The sequence below is a fragment of the Pan paniscus genome, chromosome 3 (genome assembly GCF_029289425.2).
Source record: "Pan paniscus chromosome 3, NHGRI_mPanPan1-v2.0_pri, whole genome shotgun sequence".
Lineage (NCBI taxonomy): Eukaryota > Metazoa > Chordata > Mammalia > Primates > Hominidae > Pan > Pan paniscus.
In genome coordinates, this window is record NC_073252.2 from 15,974,749 (window position 1) to 15,999,652 (window position 24,904).

The 24,904-nt window shown below is 40.6% G+C and overlaps 2 protein-coding genes across 14 annotated transcripts in view; both read left to right on the plus strand.

Annotated features, from left to right (window-relative positions):
* The first annotated feature begins 23 nt into the window (after positions 1–23).
* On the plus strand, positions 24–8,824 carry FAM200B (family with sequence similarity 200 member B). 10 transcript variants are annotated; one of them, XR_008625099.2, is made up of 4 exons: positions 121–274; positions 4,611–4,837; positions 5,303–5,523; positions 6,926–8,417. XR_008625099.2 is itself a non-coding variant. In XM_055111206.2 (3 exons), exon 3 carries the CDS (start codon positions 5,353–5,355, stop codon positions 7,324–7,326), a length of 1,974 nt encoding a protein of 657 aa, XP_054967181.1. In that variant the 5' UTR covers positions 24–157; positions 4,611–4,837; positions 5,307–5,352; the 3' UTR covers positions 7,327–8,824. The 10 variants fall into 10 exon arrangements, 8 of the variants coding, with proteins under 8 accessions (XP_054967181.1, XP_003826846.1, XP_063459800.1 ...); XR_004670986.3 differs by having other exon boundaries at positions 137–274; positions 5,376–5,523; XM_055111206.2 differs by having other exon boundaries at positions 24–157; positions 5,307–8,824.
* A 9,745-nt stretch (positions 8,825–18,569) lies between these two features.
* The window catches only part of BST1 (bone marrow stromal cell antigen 1), a 31,457-nt gene continuing 25,122 nt past the window's right edge, over positions 18,570–24,904 (plus strand). Inside the window, exons 1-2 of one of the 4 annotated variants that reach the window (XM_063603731.1) lie at positions 18,570–21,716; positions 23,078–23,204. In XM_063603731.1, the coding sequence (XP_063459801.1) occupies positions 21,529–21,716; positions 23,078–23,204 (315 nt within the window). In that variant the 5' untranslated portion in view covers positions 18,570–21,528. The remainder of the gene's footprint in view (positions 21,717–23,077; positions 23,205–24,904) is intronic. The other 3 variants (XM_003826794.5, XM_055111207.2, XM_008952134.6) reach the window with 3 other exon arrangements.

A 24,904-nucleotide genomic window follows, 5' to 3' on the forward strand; every position in this document is an offset into this window, starting at 1 on the left:
AGAGGCGGAAATCCCGCGAGACTGCCGACAGAGCGTAGGGAAGTGGAAAAGTGGAGCCTGCACCGCCCGCTCTCGGCACCCCCGGACACCGCCCCGGTCTCACGCATGCGCAGAGGGCCGATCCAGTTCTTTCCGGCTGAAATGGGGAATTTGTGAGGTAGGCCGGAAGTGGTGTTGCGGAGGGAACTGTGGGGAGAGCAGAGGGGCAGCTCTGCTGGAGAGACCTGAGGCTTGCATCGCTGGGCCCGGCCGGGTCGCTGCGGCTGGGCTGGAGGTGAGGCGAAAGAAGGGCATCCTCTGATGGGAGTGGACCGGAGTCCGCTAAAGCGAAGCATTCCAGGGTTCGTTGCGGGAAATACAGTCTGGTTTTGCCCCCCGTATGAATTGAGGGAAGGTGAGAGCAGAAGCAATCCGAGCCTGAAGGGCGATTATTCTAGGGTCGGCCGAGGGGTTCAGGCCAAAGTTCATTGAAATCCTAGTTGGGTCCCTGGAGGACGAGAAAACCGGTCAGGAGTCTCCTGGGAAGAGGGTCATGTTTTAATCTAGATAAAGCTGGTACCTGGCAGTTTCCACTCGTAAGGCCTAGTGTACTAACTAATGTGTGCGCAATGTCAAAACAGGAAACAAAGGGAAATGCAAGAGGTGGAAGGTAATTTTAAGTTAGTGGCAGTATGACAGATTTCCAGTGCCTTCAGGAAGGTATCCAGCCTTAAAGATCCTTTTTTTAAATAGACGATTTTAGACAGAAAAAAGGTAGAAACAAAACTATAACACATGTGTACTCACCACTGAATTGAAGAAATAAATGATTATATAAGTGATTGAAGTCCTTTGTCAGCTCTACCCCGTCTCATTCTCTTTCCTTTTGCCTAAGGAAACCACTCTCCTAACCACCTTTATGCAATCTGTAATGTGTACATCTTTTTGCAGCTAGCTTGTTTTACATAATGTTTTTGAGATTTGTCAGTGTTGTGTAACTCCACCTTATTCATCTTAGTAGCTGAACGGATATTCTGTTATTTTAATATGTCACTGTTCATTGTTTAGTATCTCCAGTGCCTGACATACTTTAGGCACTGTAGGTAGCTAAATGTTAGTTGAATGCATGGCTGCTGTAGCATTTGAACTAAGTAAAAAAGAATAAATAGGACTTCATGTGACCCAACAAGAGTATTCCAGGCAAAAGGAATACTAGCCAAAAGCAGAGACATGAAAGTGCATGAACTATTTCAAGAATTTCCATACTTTTAGTACTGAAATGTAGAATGTATGGAGATCATGTGATGAAGGAGAAACCTGGAAAGATGAGGCTTAAGCTTAAAGGATATTATCCTGAAGAGCTTACACAAGCTCGGCGCCATTAAATGCTTTTCCCGTTATGAGGAAGCTGATTAGAGCTGTATTTTCAGAAGATGATACAGCGCACTAGAGATATGTCTTAGGATATAAAAGATTAGTGACAGGGAATTTTAGACTATCAAGCATTGTAACAATAACAATCATTGCATTAAGCAAGTAAGACAACCAGCCAGACTAAAAATCCAAAAACATTTTCCTAGTCCATCATATTATCACATTCCTTAACAATTATTAATATTTCATGTTTTCTTCTGACAAACTTGCAACATTTTCTACTTCAGCCTCTTACTTAGATGATACCTCACATCCTATTCAGTTAAAAAAGAACTTCCCCATGCTTTCATCACCACATCTGCCAGACCTGTTCCCTAATATACTGCCACTGCTATTACTATAGATGAACTGTCTGATTTAGGAGGGAGAGTAAACCCTTTAAAAATACCTTTTTAATACAATAGTAACTGAACTAGTGTTACAAACTTTCAAGGGGGGATTGAAACGTGAATAGTAAGAATATGAAAGAATGGAGTAGTTAAAAGACAATTGCTTCTAAGAGAATAATGATCCATATATAGTAATATGAAAATAAGATACTTTTTTAATGTATATTTTTTTTCAGGTAGATTTAGGTTCTAAGCTTTAAAAGCTAAATCTAAATTTACATGTATGTTTTTATAGGATCATTGTTTCTACTATTTCTTAACATAAGCAGTTTATTATGAAGTAGAATCTTTAACAATCCTGTTTTAAATAATATGTTTTATTAGCCTTCGTCTTACATATTTCCCAGTTGTCCAAATATAGTTGGATAACTTATTTGTTACTGACTGTGATAAAAATACAATGTACATTGTACAGTTTACTACAGGTGTCATTAATTTTCTCATTCTCTCAAATGCATTGAGTTAACTACCATACAGCAAGCACTATTCTAGGAACAGGTAGATAAGATTTATTAGTGGAAAATCACTTACCTAAAACCACATCATATAACCGTGTTAATGCACCTTGGTGTATGAGAAACTTTCAACTACAAATATTTGATTACCTTAATTGCAATTCTTAAGGGAGGCTAAGTAGATGGATAGCTGAATAAAGTTATTACTTGGAAATGTTGCCATGTAGCCGCAGGAGCCAATTTCAGTGCACACATCTTAAGCATCAGTGTACACATTTATAGGTCTTTGGTGTTTTGGCCAGCAGAACCCACCTGGGTTATGGAATCACACTGGTGTACTTGATGGTGTTCGGGTATGAACATGCTCTGATTTACATTGAGTACTAATTGAGCATGTCTTTTTAAATTAAAGTTCCAGAACTTATGGTTAGGCCAGAACCTCAGGTTTGAACTTCTCCCCTAAAATTCCTCTGGCTTCTCATTAAAGCCGCTTTCAGAGATATAAGTAAAGAAAGTCAAACAAAAGACTTTGTAGCATGTTTTGTTTAACATGTTTTGTTTAGCACTGTTTTTCTTGAGCTATATATGGTAAATATCTAGGGAGAGGTGGCAGAAGGACAAAACTGTAGTAGTTTGAGTTTTCTTGGGGGAAAGTTGAAGCATTAAAACATGTTAGCATCCTTATATGAACTTTTAACTATGGAAGGAAGAGTCAGTATTCCCTTTCAGGCAGCTGTTTATCTGGCTTAGACTGCCTCAAGGCTGTGTATTGCCCTTCAGCTTTTCTTATGCATTAGAAAGAGATCTAGATGCATTTGCCTTTAGCAGTGTAGTTCTGGTCTAATACATTGATGACCACCCACTGTGCTGGGACATGCAAGGGGTATGTACCATAAACTCTTTAGTCCTGCTAATGTCCTCGGCAGAGGACATAAAACCTCCTAAGAAAAGCTTTGTCTCTTTCCAGCCAAGGTTAACTATTTGTAACATGTCATCTTTCAAGGAAGCATCTAACCAAGATTAAGTCAAAGGCATCTACCAGGTCCTGAATTCTCTCCCAGATGCACACCTTTTAAGGTACAATCAGGTACCATATGTAATCTGTAGCTATTTAACCATCGTTAAAGCATTTAGGACTTTGATTTCCTAGAAGAAGTCATGGTCTGCAAAATAATTGTATTAAAAGGTATAAAACCTGATCAGGAAAAAGAGGTTTAGGGCCAAACTATACAACTTTGTAACTAGACCAATAACACAAAATAATAGTGTTTTAAAATGTACCCAGGATTTATTTTAATCAGATATGGTAAGATATGCAGATGTGAAAATGATTGTCATGAAAGAAGAAATTTTTATACTCATGGATCCCTAGAAACAGGAAGCACGGCACCTTACACCATGCAAGGGTGCCGTACCTAGAAGCAGCAGGGTCAGTGGGGAGAGGAAGTACAAGGAAACTGCAGGAAAGCCTTTATTTGGTTTTCTTAGGAAGGAATGGGCAAAACTGGATAAGCAGGCTTGAACAGGTTTAAAATTGGCTAGCTGAAATAATTTTGGCCGACTTCGGGTGTAGGGGATATCCCTAGTTGCCTGGTAGCTGGTCTGGAGTGATTAGGATAGGGCAATATTGGCCAGGAGTATAAGAACCCAAGATGTCTGTGTTGGGAGTTGGGGGATTCTGGATTGGTTAGTTTGCATAGGAATTAGCTAACCCTGGGAGAGGTAGTACCTCTCCAGTCATCAAGGACCCACCTAGATACCAAATGATTAACAATACAAAAATAAGAAAGTACAATTAATACAAACAGTCATAATAAAGATACAGTATTAACACAGTTAAGATGTGGAAATTTTAATAAATAAACACTACAGTAAATGTAAGACTGCACCCCTCCCAAAAAATTTGAGATAATTTGATGGAAAGGTGTGTAAGGAAGGGTTGAAACTACTGTTACGGTCATAAGACTGAAATATACTATGATCCAAGAGAGCAGTGCAGCACTACCAAGGCAGGCATGACCAAGATAGGTGCGGCCAAGCAAAAAGGAGGTATGTATGGTGAATAAGCTATACTCCTTCATGGCTTGCTGTATTCTGTTTTGTTAATATACTTTCCAACTCCTGATGCCAACTTCTGGGTTTTACTGTCACTATTTTTCTATTTACTAATCTCAGTTGAAGTGGTTTGCCTTACAGAAATAGGCCTAAGCCAATATAAGATAGTGATAAAGAGAGCTATAGACCGTTTGCCTCACCATCTATGATCTTGGATATCATAAAGGCCCCCATAGCTGGCAGTAATACTACTTTGTACTGTGATGCTTTAATATCTTATCTCTGGTCTTATTCCCAGGTCAAGGATGCATTCCAGGAAAGTTCTATAAAAATATACCATCAACTCCAACCTGATATTTGACCTAGCCATGGAAAACCTCATTGGCTCCTCACTGGATCAGACCATAAAAATGATCCAGGAATGAAAATCTAAAATAAATTCCCACCACTTCAAGATGTTCTTATACAAGTCAACAGTCTAGCAGATCAGCCAGTCTCTTTCATCATCAAGCAGACATACTCAAGGTACCAACACAGCAAAGGCACAAAATATCTCTATATCAGTATTTTTCATGGTATATGTGAGACCCATTAGTGAGGCATGAAATCAATTCTGTGAGTCACAATGAACATTTTTCTAAAAAACAAAATAAAATGTAAAATACCAAAGTGTTTTGCATGAATCCTTTGCCTGAATTGTGCACATTGCAAGGAATGCTGAGGTCAATTTCAATATGCGAGAGGGGTATTTGATGGAGGAGATACGATGAATAGAATGTATATTGGCTAAGAAATGGTTTTCAGTCGTTGATTCCTGGGTGTCTTGCTTGATTTTCATAATAGCAAGGTTAATGTTCTATAGTCAAGTTTTATATTACAATTACTTGCAACTAGTTGTGAAGTCTGAAATATTCGATTCAATTGCAAACTTTGAGTGTAGTTTTTGAAAAGATGTTATTTAGACTGTATATTTTTTTCTTCTTTTTTGAGTTAGTGCCAATTATAACATTTTAATCAAACTGGAACAAATTGCTATTAAAATGGATCATTTCTTTATTAAAAGAAAGAGGAATAGTGAAGTGAAATACACAGAAGCATGTTCAAGTTCAACTGTTGAATCTGGAATTGTGAATAGTGACAATATTGAGAAAAATACTGACTCCAATCTGCAAACTTCAACTTCATTTGAGCCACATTTCAAAAAGAAAAAAGTAAGTGCAAGACGTTATAATGAAGATTACTTAAAATATGGCTTTATCAAATGTGAAAAACCCTTTGAAAATGACAGACCTCAGTGTGTTATTTGTAATAATATTCTTGCAAATGAAAGCTTAAAACCTTCGAAATTAAAAAGGCACTTAGAAACTCAGCATGCTGAACTTATTGATAAGCCTCTTGAATATTTTCAAAGAAAGAAAAAAGACATAAAGTTATCAACACAATTTCTTAGTTGTTCTACTGCTGTTAGTGAGAAAGCCTTATTATCATCATATTTAGTTGCATATCGTGTGGCAAAAGAGAAAATAGCTAACACAGCTGCTGAAAAAATTATTCTTCCAGCATGTTTGGATATGGTGCGTACAATATTTGATGATAAATCAGCTGATAAATTAAAAACTATACCTAATGATAACACAGTATCTCTTCGAATTTGTACTATTGCAGAACATTTAGAAACAATGCTTATTACTCGTTTACAGTCTGGTATAGATTTTGCAATCCAGCTTGATGAAAGCACTGATATTGGAAGCTGCACAACACTTTTAGTTTATGTCAGATATGCGTGGCAAGATGATTTTTTGGAGGATTTTTTGTGTTTTTTAAATTTAACCTCACACCTAAGTGGTTTAGATATTTTTACAGAATTAGAAAGGCACATAGTTGGCCAATATAAATTAAACTGGAAAAACTGTAAAGGAATTACAAGTGATGGCACAGCAACCATGACTGGAAAACATAGCAGAGTAATTAAAAAATTACTAGAAGTTACTAATAATGGTGCTGTGTGGAATCATTGTTTTATACATCGTGAAGGTTTAGCATCCAGAGAAATTCCACAGAATCTCATGGAAGTATTGAAAAATGCAGTGGAAGTTGTTAATTTTATTAAAGGAAGCTCATTGAATAGCCGGCTTCTTGAAACATTTTGTTCAGAGATTGGAACTAATCATACCCACTTACTATATCATACCAAAATTCGTTGGTTGTCTCAAGGGAAAATACTAAGCAGGGTTTATGAGCTCAGGAATGAGATTCACTTTTTTCTCATTGAAAAAAAATCTCATTTGGCAAGTATTTTTGAAGATGATACTTGGGTAACAAAATTGGCATATTTAACTGATATTTTTAGCATTCTTAATGAACTGAGTTTAAAACTACAGGGGAAAAACAGTGATGTATTCCAACATGTTGAACATATCCAGGGATTTCGAAAGACATTATTGTTATGGCAAGTAAGACTTAAAAGTAATCGTCCTAGCTATTACATGTTTCCAAGATTTTTGCAGCATATTGAAGAGAATATTATTAATGAAAACATTTTGAAAGAAATAAAATTAGAGATATTGTTGCATCTCACTTCTCTGTCTCAAACTTTTAACCATTTCTTTCCAGAAGAAAAATTTGAAACATTAAGGGAAAACAGTTGGGTAAAAGATCCATTTGCTTTTCGAAACCCTGAATCAATAATTGAGCTAAACTTGGTGCCTGAAGAAGAGAATGAATTATTGCAGCTTAGTTCTTCATATACATTGAAGAATGATTATGAAACCTTAAGTTTATCAGCATTTTGGATGAAGGTAAAGGAAGACTTTCCATTGTTAAGTAGAAAGAGTGTCCTGCTATTGCTACCATTCACAACAACTAGTTTGTGTGAACTAGGGTTTTCCATCTTAACGCAGTTAAAAACAAAGGAAAGAAATGGGCTGAATTGTGCAGCAGCTATGCGGGTAGCATTATCTTCCTGTGTTCCAGACTGGAATGAACTTATGAACAGGCAAGCACACCCATCATAGTAAATAAAAATCTTACCTAGCTTTTGTCTTTGTATTTCTTATTTTGTAGTATTTTTCTATGTTATATTTAAATGGTACTATAATATTGTGATACTTTTGTTATGTTTTAATTTTTGTTATATTTAATAAAATTATTTTATGTTCATTGAACAAAAATTTAATGAATTTCTGTTAGAGGCCAGGAACTATTCCAGAGACATTTGGGATACAAAAGTGAACAAAACAGATAATTCCCTAGTAGAGTTTATATCCTGGCAAGGAGAAATTGACAATAAACCTAATAAATAAGGTTTATAATATTTAGAAGCTATTAAGTGCTATGGAAAGAGTAGTAAGAAGGAAGGTCAGGGAAGTACTGGGGAACCAAAGCATGAAGGGTTCTGTAGACCATTATTGGGCCTCTGGCTTTTGTCAGTGGACTAGAGAACAGTTGAAGGGTTTAAGCAAAGGAGAGAAATGATCTGAGCTAGGTTTTAAAAGACACTCTGGTCACTATTTTAAATTCTTAGGGTAAGTCTGAATTAAATGTTACTTTCCCCTCACTGGGCATGGTGGCTCAGACCTGTAATCCCCGCACTTTGGCAGGCCATGGCAGAAGGATCTGTTGAGCCCAGGAGTTCAAGACCATCCTGGGCAACATAGTGAGACCTTATTTCTACTAAAAATACTTTTAAAATAAGTCAGGTGTGGTGGTGCACACCTGTAGTCCCAGCTACTCAGGAGGCTGTGGCAGGAGGGTCGCTTGACCTCAGGAGTTTGAAGTTGCAGTCATCTATGATTGCACCACTGCAGTCCAGCCTGAGCAACAGAGTGAAACCCTGTCTCGAAAAAATTAAATGTTACTTACCTAAAAAAACCTTTTCTAACCACCCTAGGGTAAATCCTCCATTATTCCTTTATTTCTTTGTTTTCCTTGTAGTATATAATTTGTAATAATTTTGATTACTGATTGTCATTCTGCCACCCTGGAGTATATAATTTTTAATTATCTGATTACTGTTATTCTTCTAGTAGGGGAGGTGATATCCATTTGCCTGATACATAGTATGTGTTCAATACACATTTGCTAAAGAATAAATGAATCAATAATACCTAACATCTCTAATTTGCAGTCATTCCCAAGAGTAATTATTAAATATGTGGCAAATTTCTTTGCCTTTTTTACTTTTAAAAATCTAATTTTGACATAACTGCTGTAACCATCCAGAAACGGCATTGATGTTGCTTCACGTTGTTGCTGATGCTTAAGCAATGTATATTGTGTAATATACAATATAGTCTTCAAACTAATTTCAACTTCTGCCTTTCTGTGTACTCCCTTATCCCACTGGGTGATATTATTTGGCATGGTCATTCTCATTAAAATCATACAGGATAGTAATTCCTTTCCATCTGCTACCATGCCTAGCCTTATTTAATTTTTCAGATTTTCTATTCTATTGAAGGTAATTGATTTTTTCTTTTTTTTTAATGCTTGAAATAAAGTGTTGAAAAACAATTCCCTGTGAATAGCTCATATTTCTGCACAGTCTGAATCCCGTTTGACCATGTTCACATCCAAATTAAGAATGTGTAAAGGAAACATTCCAGGATAGTGACGCTAGAGATAGCACCTCCCCTAGAGACATCCCAGGGAAGTAAAGATAAAGCCTTCTCTTTTCTCACGCCAGGAGGGGAATTTGCCTGCATTCCAGAAATAATGAGTAATCTCTCTGGAGAAGATGGGCAGACATGTCAGCAGCCCCATAAAAGCCTAGAGACTTAAAATTTGGGGCTCCTCTTCTGTAGTGCAACCCACTCCATGCAGAGGTAACACCTGGCCCTTACTGTATTACGTTATAGGAATTGGAGCATGGGGAACACATACAATGCTACTCTGGCTGCTGTTTTTGCTATGAATAAGAAATTGTGTCTCTGATCCAGAGGTTTGTGTGTTTCTGTGTGTCTCCTCTGTAAAATCTCTTTTACCATGTAAGGTAACATTCATGGGTTTCAGGGAGTAGGATGTAGACATCTTTGGGGAGGCCATTATTAAGCCTACTGTAGCACCCTCTGGTCCCCAAAGACTCATCCATCCCATGTGAAAAATACATTCACCCCTCCTAGGGTCCCCATAAATCACAACCCATTATAGCATCAGCTCAAGTCCAAATCTCATCTAAGTTTCATCAACTAAAAAGTCCCAAATCTCATATCTAAATTAGATATGGGTGCAGCTCTGAGTATAATCTATTCTGGGGTAAAATTTTTTATCTAAGGACCTATGAAACTAGAAAGCAAGTTCTGTGCTCTACAACAGTAGTGGGACAGAAATAGGGTAACAGTCATAGATGTTCCCATTCAAAAAGGGAGAAAAAGCCAAAAAGAAGACACCAGCCAATCCCTTTCAAAGTCCCATGGACAAACTGCATTAGGTTACTAAGCCTGGGAATAGCTGTGGCTCCTGCACCTGCCCTCTGTACCTGGGCCTCCACCCTCAGAGCCATCTTTTTTGATGAGGAGTACCACATGTCTGCTACTAAATAGTTTTATTAGCCCATTTCCTGCTAGTAGAATTTAGGGAACTCAGTTGCCTTCTTTCATTTCAACCACTCTGTCCCTTTTAGTCCAATTTGACAGTGTTTCTATTGGTAAACAAAACATTGTGAGTCATAGGGATTCACTCCATTGAAAGAGGCTTCTCAACAGATGTTTCCTGAATAATCCTATCTCTAGTTGGGGCTTCTGCTGAGATTGGTTGAGGGGGTTTGTGAGTCACATGCCTCTTCAAAGAGCCCTCTGTGTATCTGAATACTGTAATCCGTTGTGCTTCCTAAGCAGTAGCAAAAGACTACCCACACTTACAAATAGTTAAGATAATAAATTTCATATTGTGTATATTTTACCACAATTTAAAATTCAAAAACTTTTTAAAAAAGGATGTGCAGCCATATTGTTGGCTTTCTCACCAGAGCATGTTTTCCTTACAGTGGATCTCTTAGCTTTGGCATCTTTTGCAATCTGGATAGGCTGAGAATTTCTCAAATCATCAAATCATAGTTTCATTTTCTAACAGTTCTCTCAGTTTATCCCTTTTCTCTCTCATTTTTCTAAAAGTAACAAGAAAAATCCAAGTCAGACCTTCATCACTGCTTGGAAACTTCAACTATACAAGGTCATTGCTGAAAAGTTCTGTTTTCTTACAATTATAGGACACAATTCATCTAAGCTTTCTACCACTGTATAACAAGAACCCTCTTTCCTTTAGTTTCCAAAAATATGTTTCTCAATTTCTTGTGAGCCCTCACCAGCAGCACTTTTAACATCTATATTTCTACAGTTTATGGTGTGTTAAGATTTTCTCTAGTATGATACAGGTTTTCTCTACCATGCTGTTCACTTACTTCCAAGCCCTCATAACACCCGTATTTTTACTAACAGCCTATTTGAGCATATTTAGGCCTCTTCTATCATATTCCTAAGAATTCTTCCAGTCTCTCTACAGATTATCCAAATCCAAATTACTTCCATAATTTTAGTGTTTGTTACAGCAAAGTTGTCATAATTTGGGGCCAGAAAAATCTTTCTCTTGATGACTGAACTCACCTATTCTCCAATCTTGCTTTTTTCTTTGGGATGCCTTCCTTGCGGCCTCTGGTCAAGATTAAACAAGAATAATAGTCCTACTCCTGGTGATTCCCAAGTTCAACCTTACAAATGAAGGGGAAAAGGGGCAGAAAGAGTGATGGTTTCAGGTACCCTAATCTGTATTTGTTTCCTATTGCTACTTTAGCAAATTGCCACATAGTGGCTTAAAGCAACGTAAATTTATTCTTTTTTGGAGTCCAATGTATACTGCGCAAAAGTCGAGGTATCAGCAGGATTCATTCCATCTGGATTATTCAGGGAAGAATGTTTCCTTACCCTTCCAAGCTTCTGAAGTCTGCCTGCGTCCCCTGTCTTATGGCTCCTTCCTGCATCTTCAGAGCCAGCAGCATAATATCTTCAAGTATCTCTCTGCTTTTGCCATCACATTATTTTCTCTGTGTCTCTGATTTACCTGACTTCCTCCTGTAAGGACTCTTAAGATGACATTGGACTCATCCAGATCAGCCAGTATAATCTGCTCATCTCAAGATCCTTAATTTAATCACATCTGCAAAGGCCTTCTTACTATGTAAAGTAACGTATTCATAGGCTCCAGGGTTTAGGACATGGACATCTTTGCTGGGCTATTTTTCAGCCTTCCACAACAGACAATAAACACACAGAACATATTAGATAAGCATTCAAAACCATCATTGAGAGCACACTATGAAACACTATTCTAAGGCCTTTAAATGCATAATCTCTCTTCATTCTCTGGCAATCAAGAATTTTGGCCGAGAAAAGAAACACAGTTTTCAATAAGGAAGCTCAGAAATTATTGATAACTCATAATGATCAAGAGAACAAAGTGAAAATGCCTTAGCATTGTGCTCAATGGTTTTAAGATATGACCCTAACTTTCCTGTCCAATCTCCATCTGCATCCTGTTTACCAATCAAACTAAACTTTCAACTGTTTTCAGAAGCTCCATGGTTTTTCCTTTTCTGCCTTTGCTCAGGCAATTCGTTCCATCTGAAATCTCTTTTCTGCCAACTGTGTATATCAGCATACTACTATTTCTTCTAGAAATTTATATAAGTGGAGTAATAAAGTTTGTGTTCTTTTACATCTAGCTTCTTTCATTCAGCATATTTTTAAAAGATTTGTCATTTTTTTGTATTGCTAAATAATACTCTATTATATGATGATATTACAAGTTATTAATCTATTGTTGTTGGACATTTGCATTGTTTGCTGTTTTGAGTTACGAATTAAGCTTCTACAAACATGGGCACAAATCTTTGCATAGATGTATTTTCATTTTTCCTTTGGTAAATACCTAGGAATGGAATATCTTCTCTGGTGAGGCATTTGTTTAACTATTTTGCCAATTTTAAGATGTGGTTGTTTTTCTTATTTTTGAGTTTGTTGGATATAAAAAGCTCCAGGAATAAATGCTCGGTGCCGTGAAGTAAAACCAGCAGTCAGGCAAAAGTTTAATCCTCTCAGCAAGGCAATTGACTTCTGCAGAAGGGTGCCACTTGCGTCAACTAAGATCGCAAGAGCACAGAGAACAAAGGAGACTGGGGGTTTTTATATCCTTAACGCAATTCCTACTTCTGTGTCCCTCCCCCATGGGTAGGGTCAGACTGCACAATCTGAGCTGACCCTATTGGCTACTTGTACATATTTTTCTAAATATAAAAGCGGAGGGGGACGTGAGGTACAGAGGTGGAGCATGTGAGACGTGCAGTTTCGGGGACACAATGGGTGCAGGTAACCAAGAGAAGAGATGTGAGTTATTGATTAGGGATGACAGAAAAGGGGTAGGCTGTTTTACAGTAACTAGGGACAAGGAGGAACAGGAAAGTTGAGTTTGAGAACAAAAGACAAGGAAGTTAGCAGGCTACATTTTTGAAGAGAAACTCAGAGAAATTCATTGTATCTTACAACTCCTCCCTTTTAAATTTTCTTACGATTTTTCTCTTCAAACTCTTTAACATGTCTTGGCTTTGCCGTTTGTTTTGATCTTCTAAAAGGAAAAGCTTACTTGAATAAGGTGGAGGAGAACTAAGGGAGGCTTTAGTAAGTGCTGTTTGTACAATCTTTTGTATTTGCCTATGGATGCATGGTATGACACATCACCTAACGAGTTCACCTAGTACGATTGCAAGAGAAATAAGAATTGAGGCTATGTTTCCTTTATATTTACCAAACCACTTTCCTAGCCATTCTGAAATAGGGTCATTGACTTCAGAATTTTTAGTTAATGCATTGGATAAAGCGGTAAATCCCTGCAAGGCCTTTGTTATGCTTCCATTGGGAGCAGTGTTGTTTGGGATGAAGGTACAATATTGGGTTTTAATTATAACACAAACCCCACATTTTTGGCTAATAACATGTCTAGAGCTATTCTGTTTTCCCAAGTCATTTGGCTAGTAGGCCTTAATTGGTCAGCTATTCCTTTGATAGCATCCTTGGTGTAATTAATAAACTGTTGCTGATTATAATAGATGTAATTTATCCAAGCTACATTTTTATTAATAGTTACCTGTGGAAATATGGATTTAAATTCTGCAGCTATTTGGTCATGGACTTTGAATCTGTTAGGCACTTCTTGTGGGACTCCAATGACGTCTATGTTAACTTGAGAGTCAAAAGATCCATAAGAGGCTTTTCTTATTATTATTTTTTTTTTTGGCGGGGGAGGTGTTGTGGTTTTTCTTTTTCTGGTTGATGAAATGTCAAGGTGAAAGGGATAGCCAATTAGACAAGAGTGTAAGTACCACTCCAGTTACCTGGCAGAGTGTCCAGTAAGTGTTCACCACAATACAACCATACATCTGTTTGAGGATGACTAAGGGCAGACTGATGAGTAGGCTCCTGGAAAGGCTTAAGCTCACGGCGTCCCATTAAGCTTCCAAGGAATGAATTCTCCCCCTGTGGTGACAGACACAAGGTGAAATTGACGTCGGGAAAAGGAAGCTGAGTGGTCCTTGGGGGCTGACTCGCAGGGTGTTGGACTTCGGGATATAGCGGGGAGAGAGGCTGGCATGATTTGTTGCCCCAAGCCGTAGAATCCTGGAAGAGAGCTACCATGCAGCCCATGCCCGGTCAACTGGGAGACCATCCGAGTGGAAAGGGGACTCTCTGGGCCTCCAGCCGGCCGTGCACACAAGCATAACAACTGCTTTTATTTAATGTACTTGGGAGGTGAGCATACACAATGTGTTTAGGAAGCTGTATGCATGCCATCTGAGGCTTTCTTCCATTTTCCAGGGGAGTGCCCCTGGAAGGTCATACTCCACCATTTTGTCTCTTAATGTACATGCCCTGGAAGTTGCTTTTCCCTGGTCTCTGCATTCAATTAACTGTTTAGTGCCGCAGGTGTGGACCATAAGGAAATGGCCTCTCCCTGGTGTCAGCTGCCAATTTATCACTTTTAAAGAGGCAATGTAATAAGTGCTAAACCATCACCCGACATTCCTAGTGGGTGGGGGAAGAGCCCTCTCCTGCTCCACTCATGCCTGTCTAACTACATGTAACACACAGAACTTTTTCTTTTTTTTTTTTTAAGCTCATCAGCTAATGCTAATGCTTTTTATGTGTGGCTGAAGTTAGTGTTAGTCTTATGTTAGTGTTAGTGTTTTTTATGTGTGGCTTATTCCAATGTGGCCCAGGGAAGCCACAAGATTGGACAACCCTGTTTTTTACATACATGCCTTTGTCAGATACATGTATTGCAAGTACATCCCAATTTGTGGATTGCTCATTTTCTTAGTGGTGTTTTCTGAAGAGCAGAATTTCTTAGCTTTGATGAATGTCAATATATAAATTTGTTTTTTGGCTTTTGGTATGTAGACCCAAAATAAAATAGATATAAATATAAATAACCCCAAGAGCATAAATAATAGCAACATGTAGTAAAATAATTAAGAAGTTATGTATTTTGGATGTTTATTACCTTTGCTTTTATTTATTTTTTTGAGACGGAGTCTCGCTTTGCAGCCCAGGCTGAGATTGCAGTGCGCAATCTCAGCTCACTGCAAGCTCCACTTGCCAGGTTCATACCATTCTCCTGCCTCAGCCTCCCAAGTAGCTGGGACCAAAGGCACCCGCCACCACGCCCAGCTAATGTTTTGTATTTTTAGTAGAGACGGGGTTTCACCATGTTAGCCAGGATGGTCTCAAACTCCTGACCTCATGATCCACCTACCTCGGCCTCCCAAAGTGCTGGGATTACAGGCATGAGCCACTGCGCCCAGCCTGCTTTTAATATAATTTATTTTATTGTAAGTTTATATAATTTAATTTTTAATATGACTGTGTTTAACAAATGGCTCCCAGATTTTTGATACATTTTTGAAAATATACCTGTCAAATATTGTCAGCCAGTTTCAGTGCATGACTGCCTGTGGTATCATTTAACATGTCCCTCTATCCTCTATATTTCCTGAAAACTGTAGTTAAATCTGAAAGTTTGCTAGATTCAGATTAGAGAGATAGATAGATAGACAGACAGATGCATGGATACTTCAGAAGTGGTGCTGTGTATTTCCTGTTGCCTCACACATCAAGATAAAGTCATGTTTTGAGGGTTTGTGAGGTATGAAAGACTTCTTCCCTCAAAAAAAACTCATCCCCCATGACAATAAATAAGATGAATATAAACAAAATGAAAAAGGAGTAAACCATGAGGGAAAAGAGAAAAGAAGAGGAGTTGTCAGGAACAGAATTTGGGATGGTGGAAAGAAAATGAGGAAGGGGTAACAATTTAGTTGGCCAGTGAAGGCTGAAACTTCAGTTAGCTAGTGGGGAAAGAGAATGTAAGCTGTGAAGAAAGTTGTTTGATGTCATGAACCCTCAAAAGGAAGAGGAATTGGAAGAACGGTCTGTCACTAAGATGAAAGTGGGAGTGGATGTAGGGCTGGAAGTCAAAAAAGTAGTTGGAAGTCCAAGAATGCCCTCCCTAATCCTGTGCAGTAACATATTTCCTGAAGAGTAGACCAAAGATTCTAGGTTGTGGGGTACCAGGCATCACTGAGGCCAGAGCTTCTACTAAAAATGTGGTGAGAGAGGAGGGGTAAGTGAAAATCTTTATACTGAATAGTGAGATTCTCGCAGCCACCTTCCCCCACTCAGCTCCACATTTGCTATCATCCAGGCATATATCCTTCCAGGTAGAAAATACGAATATTAGGCCAGGCACGGTGGTTCACGCCTGTAATCCCAGCACTTTGGGAGGCTGAGGCGGGCGGATCACGAGATCAGGAGATCAAGACCATCCTGGCTAACATGGTGAATCCCCGTCTCTACTAAAAATACAAAAAAATTAGCCAGGCGTGGTGGTGGGCACCTGTAGTCCCAGCTACTTGGGAGGCTGAGGCGGGAGAATGGCATGAATCCAGGAGGCGGAGCTTGCAGTGAGCCGAGATTGTGCCACTACACTCCAGCCTGGGCGAAAGAGCGAGACTCTGTCTCAAAAAAAAAAAAAAAAAAAAAAAGGAATATTACTCTCTGGAAAAACGGACTGTCCAAGAGAAAATGACAGGTATCTCTTAGTGATAAAGTGCAGTATGTTCATCCTACAGGGCAGCCCACCCTTTGACAAACTCTGACCATTTGCCTTGAGCCTGCTTCTAATTAGTGCCTGATATGGTATGGCTGCATCCCCAACCAAATCTCATCTTGAATTGTAGTTCCCACAATTCCCTCATGTCATATGAGGGACTCGGTGGGAGGTAATTTAATCATGGGGGTGGGTCTTTCCCATTCTGATAATAATGAATAAGTTTCACAAGATCTGATGGTTTTATAAAGAGGAGTACCCCTGCACAAGCTCTCTCTTGCCTACTGCCATGTAAGACGTGTCTGTTGCCTTCTGCCAAATTACCCAGTCTTGGGTATGTCTTTATCTGCAGTGCGACAATGAACTAATACTGTTCCTTATGTTTTTCTGTGTTTGTAAAAATAATCAGCCAAAGGTCATCAGTTTATTTGAGGGAAACTTCTCACATTAAAGCCAGTCACCAAAATGGAAATAAGGCACTCAAAGGAAACAGACATTGGCAGAAGAAAATTTAAAAGAAAAATGAAAAACCTACATCTGTAATAAAAGCCTCAGAAATATTCACAAAACAGCAAGAGAAGATTATAAAAAGCAAAAAGACCTGAAAGTGTAGAACACAACTGTATATATATGTATATATAGATATATATAGTATAAATTTAAAAAAGCAACAGAGAAGTTGGAAGATAATGATAAATTTATATTCAAGAAAGTATAAGAAGACAAAGTAAAGAAAAAAGGGGAAAATATAGAAAATTAAAGACTAGGAAGTCTAACAAGGAAATCATTCCTATATGAGTAACAGGAATTTCAGAAAGAGAAAACAGAATTTGGAGGTGGGGAAATTACCAAAAAATTGAGAAAATATCTCAGTATTTAAAGACACGAGTTTGTAGGTTAAAAGGGCTCATGGATTGTCCAGTACAATGAAAAACAACTACTTTTGCCCAAGTTCATCTCTGAAATTTCATACTCCTAAGAATAGAAGGAAATTCTGAAAATTTCCAGATAGAAAAAAACAGGCCAAAGAATAAAAAACAAAACAAACAACAAAAAAGGTCAAATAAACAGGAATAGGAAAATGGGTTCAGATTTCTCAACAGCAACACAGAAAACAATGGAACACAGTCTTCAAAATTTTGAAGGGAAATGCTTTCCAATGCAAAAATGTACCCAACCAAATTCTCAATCAAGTGTGAGGTTAGAATAATGACACTTTGAATTCTTATGCAAAAATCTCAGACATCCAATCAAATTCTCAATTAAGTGTGAAGGTAGAATAATGACATTTTGAATTCTTATGCAAAAAATCTCAGAAAGTTTAGTCCCTGTGTGTCTTCTCAAGAAGCTATTGGAAGATGTGCTCCATAAAACGAGAAAGAGAAGGATGTGAGATCTAGTTGTATTAGTTCGTTTTCATGCTGCTCATAAAGACACACCTGAAACTGGGAACAGAAAGAGGGTTAATTGGACTTACAGTTCTGCATGGCTGGGGAGGCCTCAGAATCATGGCATGAGGTGAAAGGCACTTCTTACATGGCAGCGGCAAGAGAAAAATGAGGAAGAAGCAAAAGTGGAGACACCTGATAAACCCATCAGATCTTGTGAGACTTATTCACTATCACCAGAATACCAGAATAGCATGGGAAAGACCGGCCCGCATGATTCAATTACTCCCACCCTGCCTCCCCACCCCCGCCCCAACCTAGCTCTCTCCCACAACACGTGGGAATTCTGGGAGATACAATTCAAGTTGAGATTTGGGTGGGGACACAGCCAAACCATATCATTCCACCCCTGGCCCCTCCAAATCTCACATCCTCACATTTCAAAACCAATCATGCCTTCTCAACAGTCCCTCAAAGTCTTAACTTCAACATTAGCCCAAAAGTCCATAGTTCAAAGTTTCATCTGAGACAAGGCAAATGCCTTCTGCCTATGAGCCTGTAATATCAAAAGCAAGCTAGTTACTTTCTAGATAATGATTACCTCCAGGGTAAACAAGAGGTTTACAACAAATAAAATGTCATAATGTCCCAAACAGAATAATGTCCCAAACAGAAACATCAAGAAATAGCATATAGGTATTGTATTAGTCTGTTCTTGCATTGCTATAGATACCTGAAACTGCTCATTTATAAGAAAAAGAGGTTGAATTGGCTCACAGTTCTGCAGGCTGTAGGAAGCATAGTGGCTTCTGCATCTGGAGAGGCTTCAGGAAGTTTCCAAATGTGGTGGAAGGCAAAGGGGGAGCAATGGGTCTTACACGGTGGCAGCAGGGAGCAAGAGAGAGGGAGGAGGTGCTACACACTTCTTTTTTTTTTTTTTTTTTTTGAGACAGAGTCTTACTCTGTCACCAGGCTGGAGTGCAGTGGTGAGATCTCAGCTCACTGCAACCTCCACCTCCCAGGTTCAAGTGATTCTTCTGCCTCAGCCTCCCGAAGAGCTGGGACTACAGGCGCGTGCCACCACGCCCAGCTAATTTTTGTATTTTTAATATAGATGGGGTTTCACCATGTTGGCCAGGATGGTCTTGATCCGTGATTCCCAACACACCCCCCCCCCCCACCAGCCTCCCAAACTGCTGTGATTACAGGTGTGAGCCACGGCGCCCTGCCAGTGCTACACAGTTTAAAACAACCAGATCTCACTTACTATCATGAGAATAGCAACAAGGGGATGGTGCTAGACTATTCTTGAGAAACCCACACCCATGATAAAATCACCTCCCACCAGGCCCCACCTCCAACGATGGGGATTACAATTTAACATTAGATTTGGTGGGACGAGCCATGCCAGGGATGCCCCAAAATTACTAAACTAAAGGGAAAAGTCAGGCTGGGAACTGCTCAGGGCAAACCTGCCTCCCATTCTATTCAAAGTCATTCAGCTGCTCGCTGAGATATATGCATATTCTGATGGCCTTCTTTGGAAAGGCTTATCAGAAACTCAAAAGGAGGCAGCCGTTTGTCTCTCACCTACCTGTGACCTGGAAGCCCCCTCCGTGCTTCGAGTTGTCCCCGCCTTTCTGGACAGAACCAATGTACTTCTTACATATATTGATTGATATCTCATGTCTCCCTAAAATGTATAAAACCAAGCTGTGCCCTGACCACCTTGGGTACATGTCGTCAGGACTTCCTGAGGTTGTGTCATGGACACGCGTCCTCAACCTTGCTAAAATAAACTTTCTAAATTAATTGAGACCTGTCTGAAAATTTGGGGGTTCACACATGTTATTTAGAAATATGGAAGTAAACACAGGAACAAAACTTGAAAGAATTAAAAATGCTTTCCTCTGGAAAGTGGATTTAACTTAAGGAGGAACTGAACAGGAGAATGCGGATTTTGGTTACAGAAAAAAAGAGATTCAAATAAAACAGTAGAGAACACCTGTTCTGTCTTCCCTTGTGTTTATCAAGTGCTTGCCAGGCACTCAAAGTTCATTGCTGTCATTATTGTAAGAATTGAGGACTTGGGCCTCCACGTGGTATTCTATTAATACTGGCTCTTTTTCTTTTTTTTTTTTTTTTTTTTTGAGACGGAGTCTCGCTCTGTTGCCCAGACTGGAGTGCAGTGGCCTGATCTCGGCTCACTGAGAGCTCTGCCTCCTGGGTTCACGCCGTTTTCCCGCCTCAGCCTCCCGAGTAGCTGGGACAACAGGCGCCCGCCACCGCGCCTGGCTAATTTTTTGTATTTTTAGTAGAGACAGGGTTTCACCGTGTTAGCAAGGATGGTTTCGATCTCTTGACCTCGTGATCTACCCGCCTCGGCCTCCCAAAGTGCTGGGATTACAGGTGTGAGCCGCCGCGCCCGGCCAATCCTGGCTCTCTTAAACTGAACATCTCCAGGATTTTGCATCTATCAGGAAGGGAGATTGTGACCTCTGACAAGTTACAGTCGGCGGTAGGTCTCCATGGAGAATTGGTTCCAGGACCCTCCTGGATACCAAAATCCACAGATGCTCAAGTCCCTTATATTAAATGGTGTAGTATACAGTATTTGCACATCCTCTTCTATAATTCACGTCATCTCCAGATTCCTTGTAATATCAAATACTATGTAATTGTTACATAAGTAGTTGTTACATTGGATTATTTAGGGAATGATGACAAGGAAAAAAAGTCCGTACATGTTCAGTACAGATGCAAGCATTCTTTTTTTTCTCAAATGTTTCTCATCCGTGGTTAGCTGAATTTGGATGATGAATCCGCAAATCTGGAGGGCCGAACATGCTTAACTTCCCTGAGTTTATCCGTTGTTAAAGCGAGAAAAATTACAAACTTAGCTAGGAAGGGTGTTGCGGAAAGTAATGAATATTATACTTGCAAAGTGCTTGGCACGTTGTTGTGGTTATTATTTCCTGAAAACAAAAAAACACCACTTATTGGTTGGTGTGAAAGAGGGCATCTGTCAAAGTTGTCGTCCTTTGGAGCCAGAAAAGTATTTCTTCTGATGATGACTGACCTCTCCTCACCTCTCCTTCAACCTTGCGGCTTCTTTGGGGCTCCCTCCCCGTGGACAGCGGTCAAGATTAGCCTGGGCCACAGTGCACTGGTCCTGTCCTGGGTGATGTTCCAAGCTCACTCTTTTTTAATTTTATTTATTTATTAATTTTTTTTTTAGACAGAGTCTCACTCTGTCGCCCAGGGCTGGAGTGCAGTGGTGCAATCACTGCTCGCTGCAGCCTCGATCCCCTGGGGTCAAGCCTCCTCACATCTCAGCCTCGCAGGTAGCTGAGACTACAGATGCGCACCACCAGGACCAGCTAAGTTTTGTATTTTTTTGTAGAGAGGCGGTTTCTCACCTATATGTTACTCAGGTTTGTCTCGAACTCCTAGACTCAAGCGATCCGCCCGTCTAGGCCTCTCTAAGTGCTGGGATTACAGGCACGAGCCGCCGCGCCCCGCCCCGCGCTCAGTCTTGAAATAGTCTGGAACGGGAAACGGCAAACAGCGAGATATCCGAGCCAGAGTCCCGCCCTGCATCAGTTTGCGGAACCGCCTTGGTAGAAGGAGAGAAGGGGAGTGGAGGAAGCACGGGACTGGAGGGACCAAAGTTCCCCGATGGCGGCCCAGGGGTGCGCGGCATCGCGGCTGCTCCAGCTGCTGCTGCAGCTTCTGCTTCCACTGCTGCTGCTGGCGGCGGGCGGGGCGCGCGCGCGGTGGCGCGGGGAGGGCACCAGCGCACAGTTGCGGGACATCTTCCTGGGCCGCTGCGCCGAGTACCGCGCACTGCTGAGTACCGAGCAGCGGTGAGGCAGTCGGCCGGGTGGAAGGGGAGCCGGAAAGAGGCAACGGTGGGGAGGGCCTGGGGAGGGGAAAACTGGCGCTAAAGGTCGGGGTGAGGGGGCAATGAGAGAGGCCTTGAGGGGAGAGGTGAGTGTGGAGACAGCGATGGTCCTGAACGATGGGGCGAGTGAGGAGGGGGCTGTGAAGTGTGCCTGCAGGTGAGGGCTGCGCTGTGCGGGGTCTAGAGTGTGTGTGTGTGTGTGCGCGCGCGCACACACACACTCTAGAGGTGAGGGGTGTGTGCGTGTGTTCTAGAGGTGAGAGGGGTGTGTGTGTGTGCGCTCTAGAGGTGGGAGGTGTGTGTGTGCTCTAGAGGTGAGGGATATGTGTGTGTGTGGTCTAGAGGTGAGGGATGAGTGTGTGGTATAGAGGTGAGAGGTGTGTGTGTGTGTGTGTGTGTGTGTGTGTGAGTGTGAAGGAGGGTGGAGAGGTATCCCTCTAGAAGTGAGGGTGGGGTAGAGGTGAACTGGGTAACAGCCCATTGCCACCCAGCAGATGTTTAGTCTGAATACTCAGAACCCAGAATGTGGTCTCAGGTTGGAATTCCTTGAGTCCAGTCCTTCCAGAATTCAAATTTCAGATCCCCTAAATCTGGAGGATTTCTGAAGTTTGGGTCTTTCTTGCCAGCGCTGCATTTCTTACTGATTTTTGTTCCTTCTGTGGCCCCCCTTTTCTTATGTTTGTGATGTCTCTTTCTTGTGCTGATCATTTTTATTGTCGCACATTTCAGGCAAATAAGAAACAGCAGAGAACCACCTGTGTTACACACCACGCAATATGAGAAACAAAGTTACAAATGCTATGGGAAATATTTTTTGAAAACTAGCATGGACCTCAAGAGGGGCTTGCACTGGAGGGTGCACCTGCTTTGCCAGAGGTGGAAGCCTTTTGCAGCATTGGGCCTCCCTCCTAACACTACACATCCTGCTGGCTGCCTGGCCTCACCTGGTCCCCGAGCTCCACACCGGACCTGGACAATGAGACTGGCCCCACCGTTAGGTCTAAATGAAGAGGCACCTGCTGTATAGTTGACTAAATTTGTCACCTCCTGCTCGGTGCCATTTCTGCTTGTCTCTGTGAGCCTGGGGCAAGGCTGTATTCCTTAGCTCTGAGAAATCTGTGCAGTGCCTTCAGAGAGACAATTCCAGTGTCAGATTTCTGAATCTGTCACCTAAGCCATGACAATTCGTTGTCTTTTTTGTAAGCCTACTTCTGCAGTTACTATATGAAAAATCTCTTGTAAAGCTCTTAGACAAATGGGCATACTTCACAACACATTATGACATGCATGTGTGTGTTCTTCCCAACTTGTACTTTTGCACAGGAACAAGAACTGCACAGCCATCTGGGAAGCCTTTAAAGTGGCGCTGGACAAGGATCCCTGCTCTGTGCTGCCCTCAGACTATGACCTTTTTATTAACTTGTCCAGGCACTCTATTCCCAGAGATAAGGTAACACCACAACCATCTTGGGTAAAACTGTGTTCTCTGTCTCTACAGAAATGGATGGTGCATGGGCCAGGTTGACATTAGCTGTCCCCTGCATCCTGCAATGTCACAGAAACATCAGGCAGCACACATAATGTGTGTGCTGAGCTCTCTGTGGGAAGCTAGCTTTGTTTCTGTATTAGTCCGTTGTCACATTGCTATAAAGAAATGCCTGAGACTGGGTAATTTATAAAGAAAAGAGGTTTAATTGGTTCACAGTTCCACAGGCTGTACAGGAAGAATGGCAACATCTACTTCTGGGAGGCCTCTGGGAGCTTTTACTTCAGCAGAAGGCAAAGTGGGAGCAGGTGTCTTACATGGCATGAGCAGGACCAAGGGCAGAGGGAGGTGCCACAGGCTTGTAAACAACTGGATCTTCTGAGAACTCCCTCAGGAGAACAGCAGCAAAGGGGGAAATCCACCCCCATAATCCAATCACCTCACACCAGGCCCCACCTCCAACAAAGGGGATTACAATTTTACAAGAGACACAAATCCAAATCATATCAGTTTCAGAAAATTTCCTAAGTTAGCAAGTTAGTGTGAGAATCAACATGAGGACATCAGGACATGGCCATACCTGTCACACTGGGCCTCCACATCTGGCCAGTTCTAAATAACCTTCATCCTAACTGGCCCAATGGCCTGAACCTTGAGTAATTCAGAAAACTCTCAATCTCAGTATCCTCCCGGGAGACCAGTCTCTCCATTTAACGGGTCTTAAGATTATATTTATTTAGTACCAGTTTATTTAAGAAAACCACATATCTATATTCTGTCTACACTCTCAGGTCTAATAAAATGAAAATAATGAGAAAATTTCCATAAAACCCTTGCTTAAAACAATACCTCAAGTTTAAGGAATGCTAGACACCATTTTTGTTTCTGTGACATAAACATTGTTAACCTGATTTTTTCCATTGTGTGTTATTTGTAAAGGCAAGTAAATGGAACTGTGAGGTTCAAAGATAGAATAGACTGAAAACATGATTTTTGAGTATATGCTGTTTTTTGAACCTTGCTGCCTTCCTGTCACTAAAAGTGTGGAAGCTGACTTTTTAACCTTCTGTTTCATAGATTCGGTGCTAGTTGATGAACTCAGTAAATACTTCCGGGGCTATTTGTTTGCCGGTCATTGGTGCTAAGGGTTAAGGATGTAACAGTGAAAAACAGCCCCCACCCTTGGGGACCTTCTAGTCTAAATATAAACTGATTGGACTACTGAGGGTCAGATGAAATAGTGACTGGGGGATTTGTGTTATTGTTATATAAAAACACTATGGTGGAAACTATAAAGTATAATATAAAAGCAATGTGTTTTTGAGGCACTTGACACTTTAGGAAGTGCTTTTTGTGACTGCTTATTAACCTGGCCACAGCTGTGGAAGAAGAGAAAGGGCTCATGCTCTGCATTTTCCAGAAGTAGAAACTGAGAAACAGGGAGATTGCATGCCTTGCTCAAGGTTACATATCTAATACATGACAGAGCCAGGATTCCAGCCCAGGTCCCTTGATCATTTTTAATATAGGGGATCTTACTACATGCATGTATATTTAGTACTAGTGAGAAAATATTCCACTAACATTTGCATGATACCCTGGGAATAAAGGGAGGAGAGATGCTAGCAGTCTTTGAATGAATAAATAAAGACAACGAAAAAGAA

What these genes read in the sequence shown, in the direction of transcription:
- FAM200B (XM_055111206.2), top strand. Translation starts at nt 5,353, where the DNA reads ATGGATCATTTCTTTATTAAAAGAAAGAGGAATAGTGAAGTGAAATAC.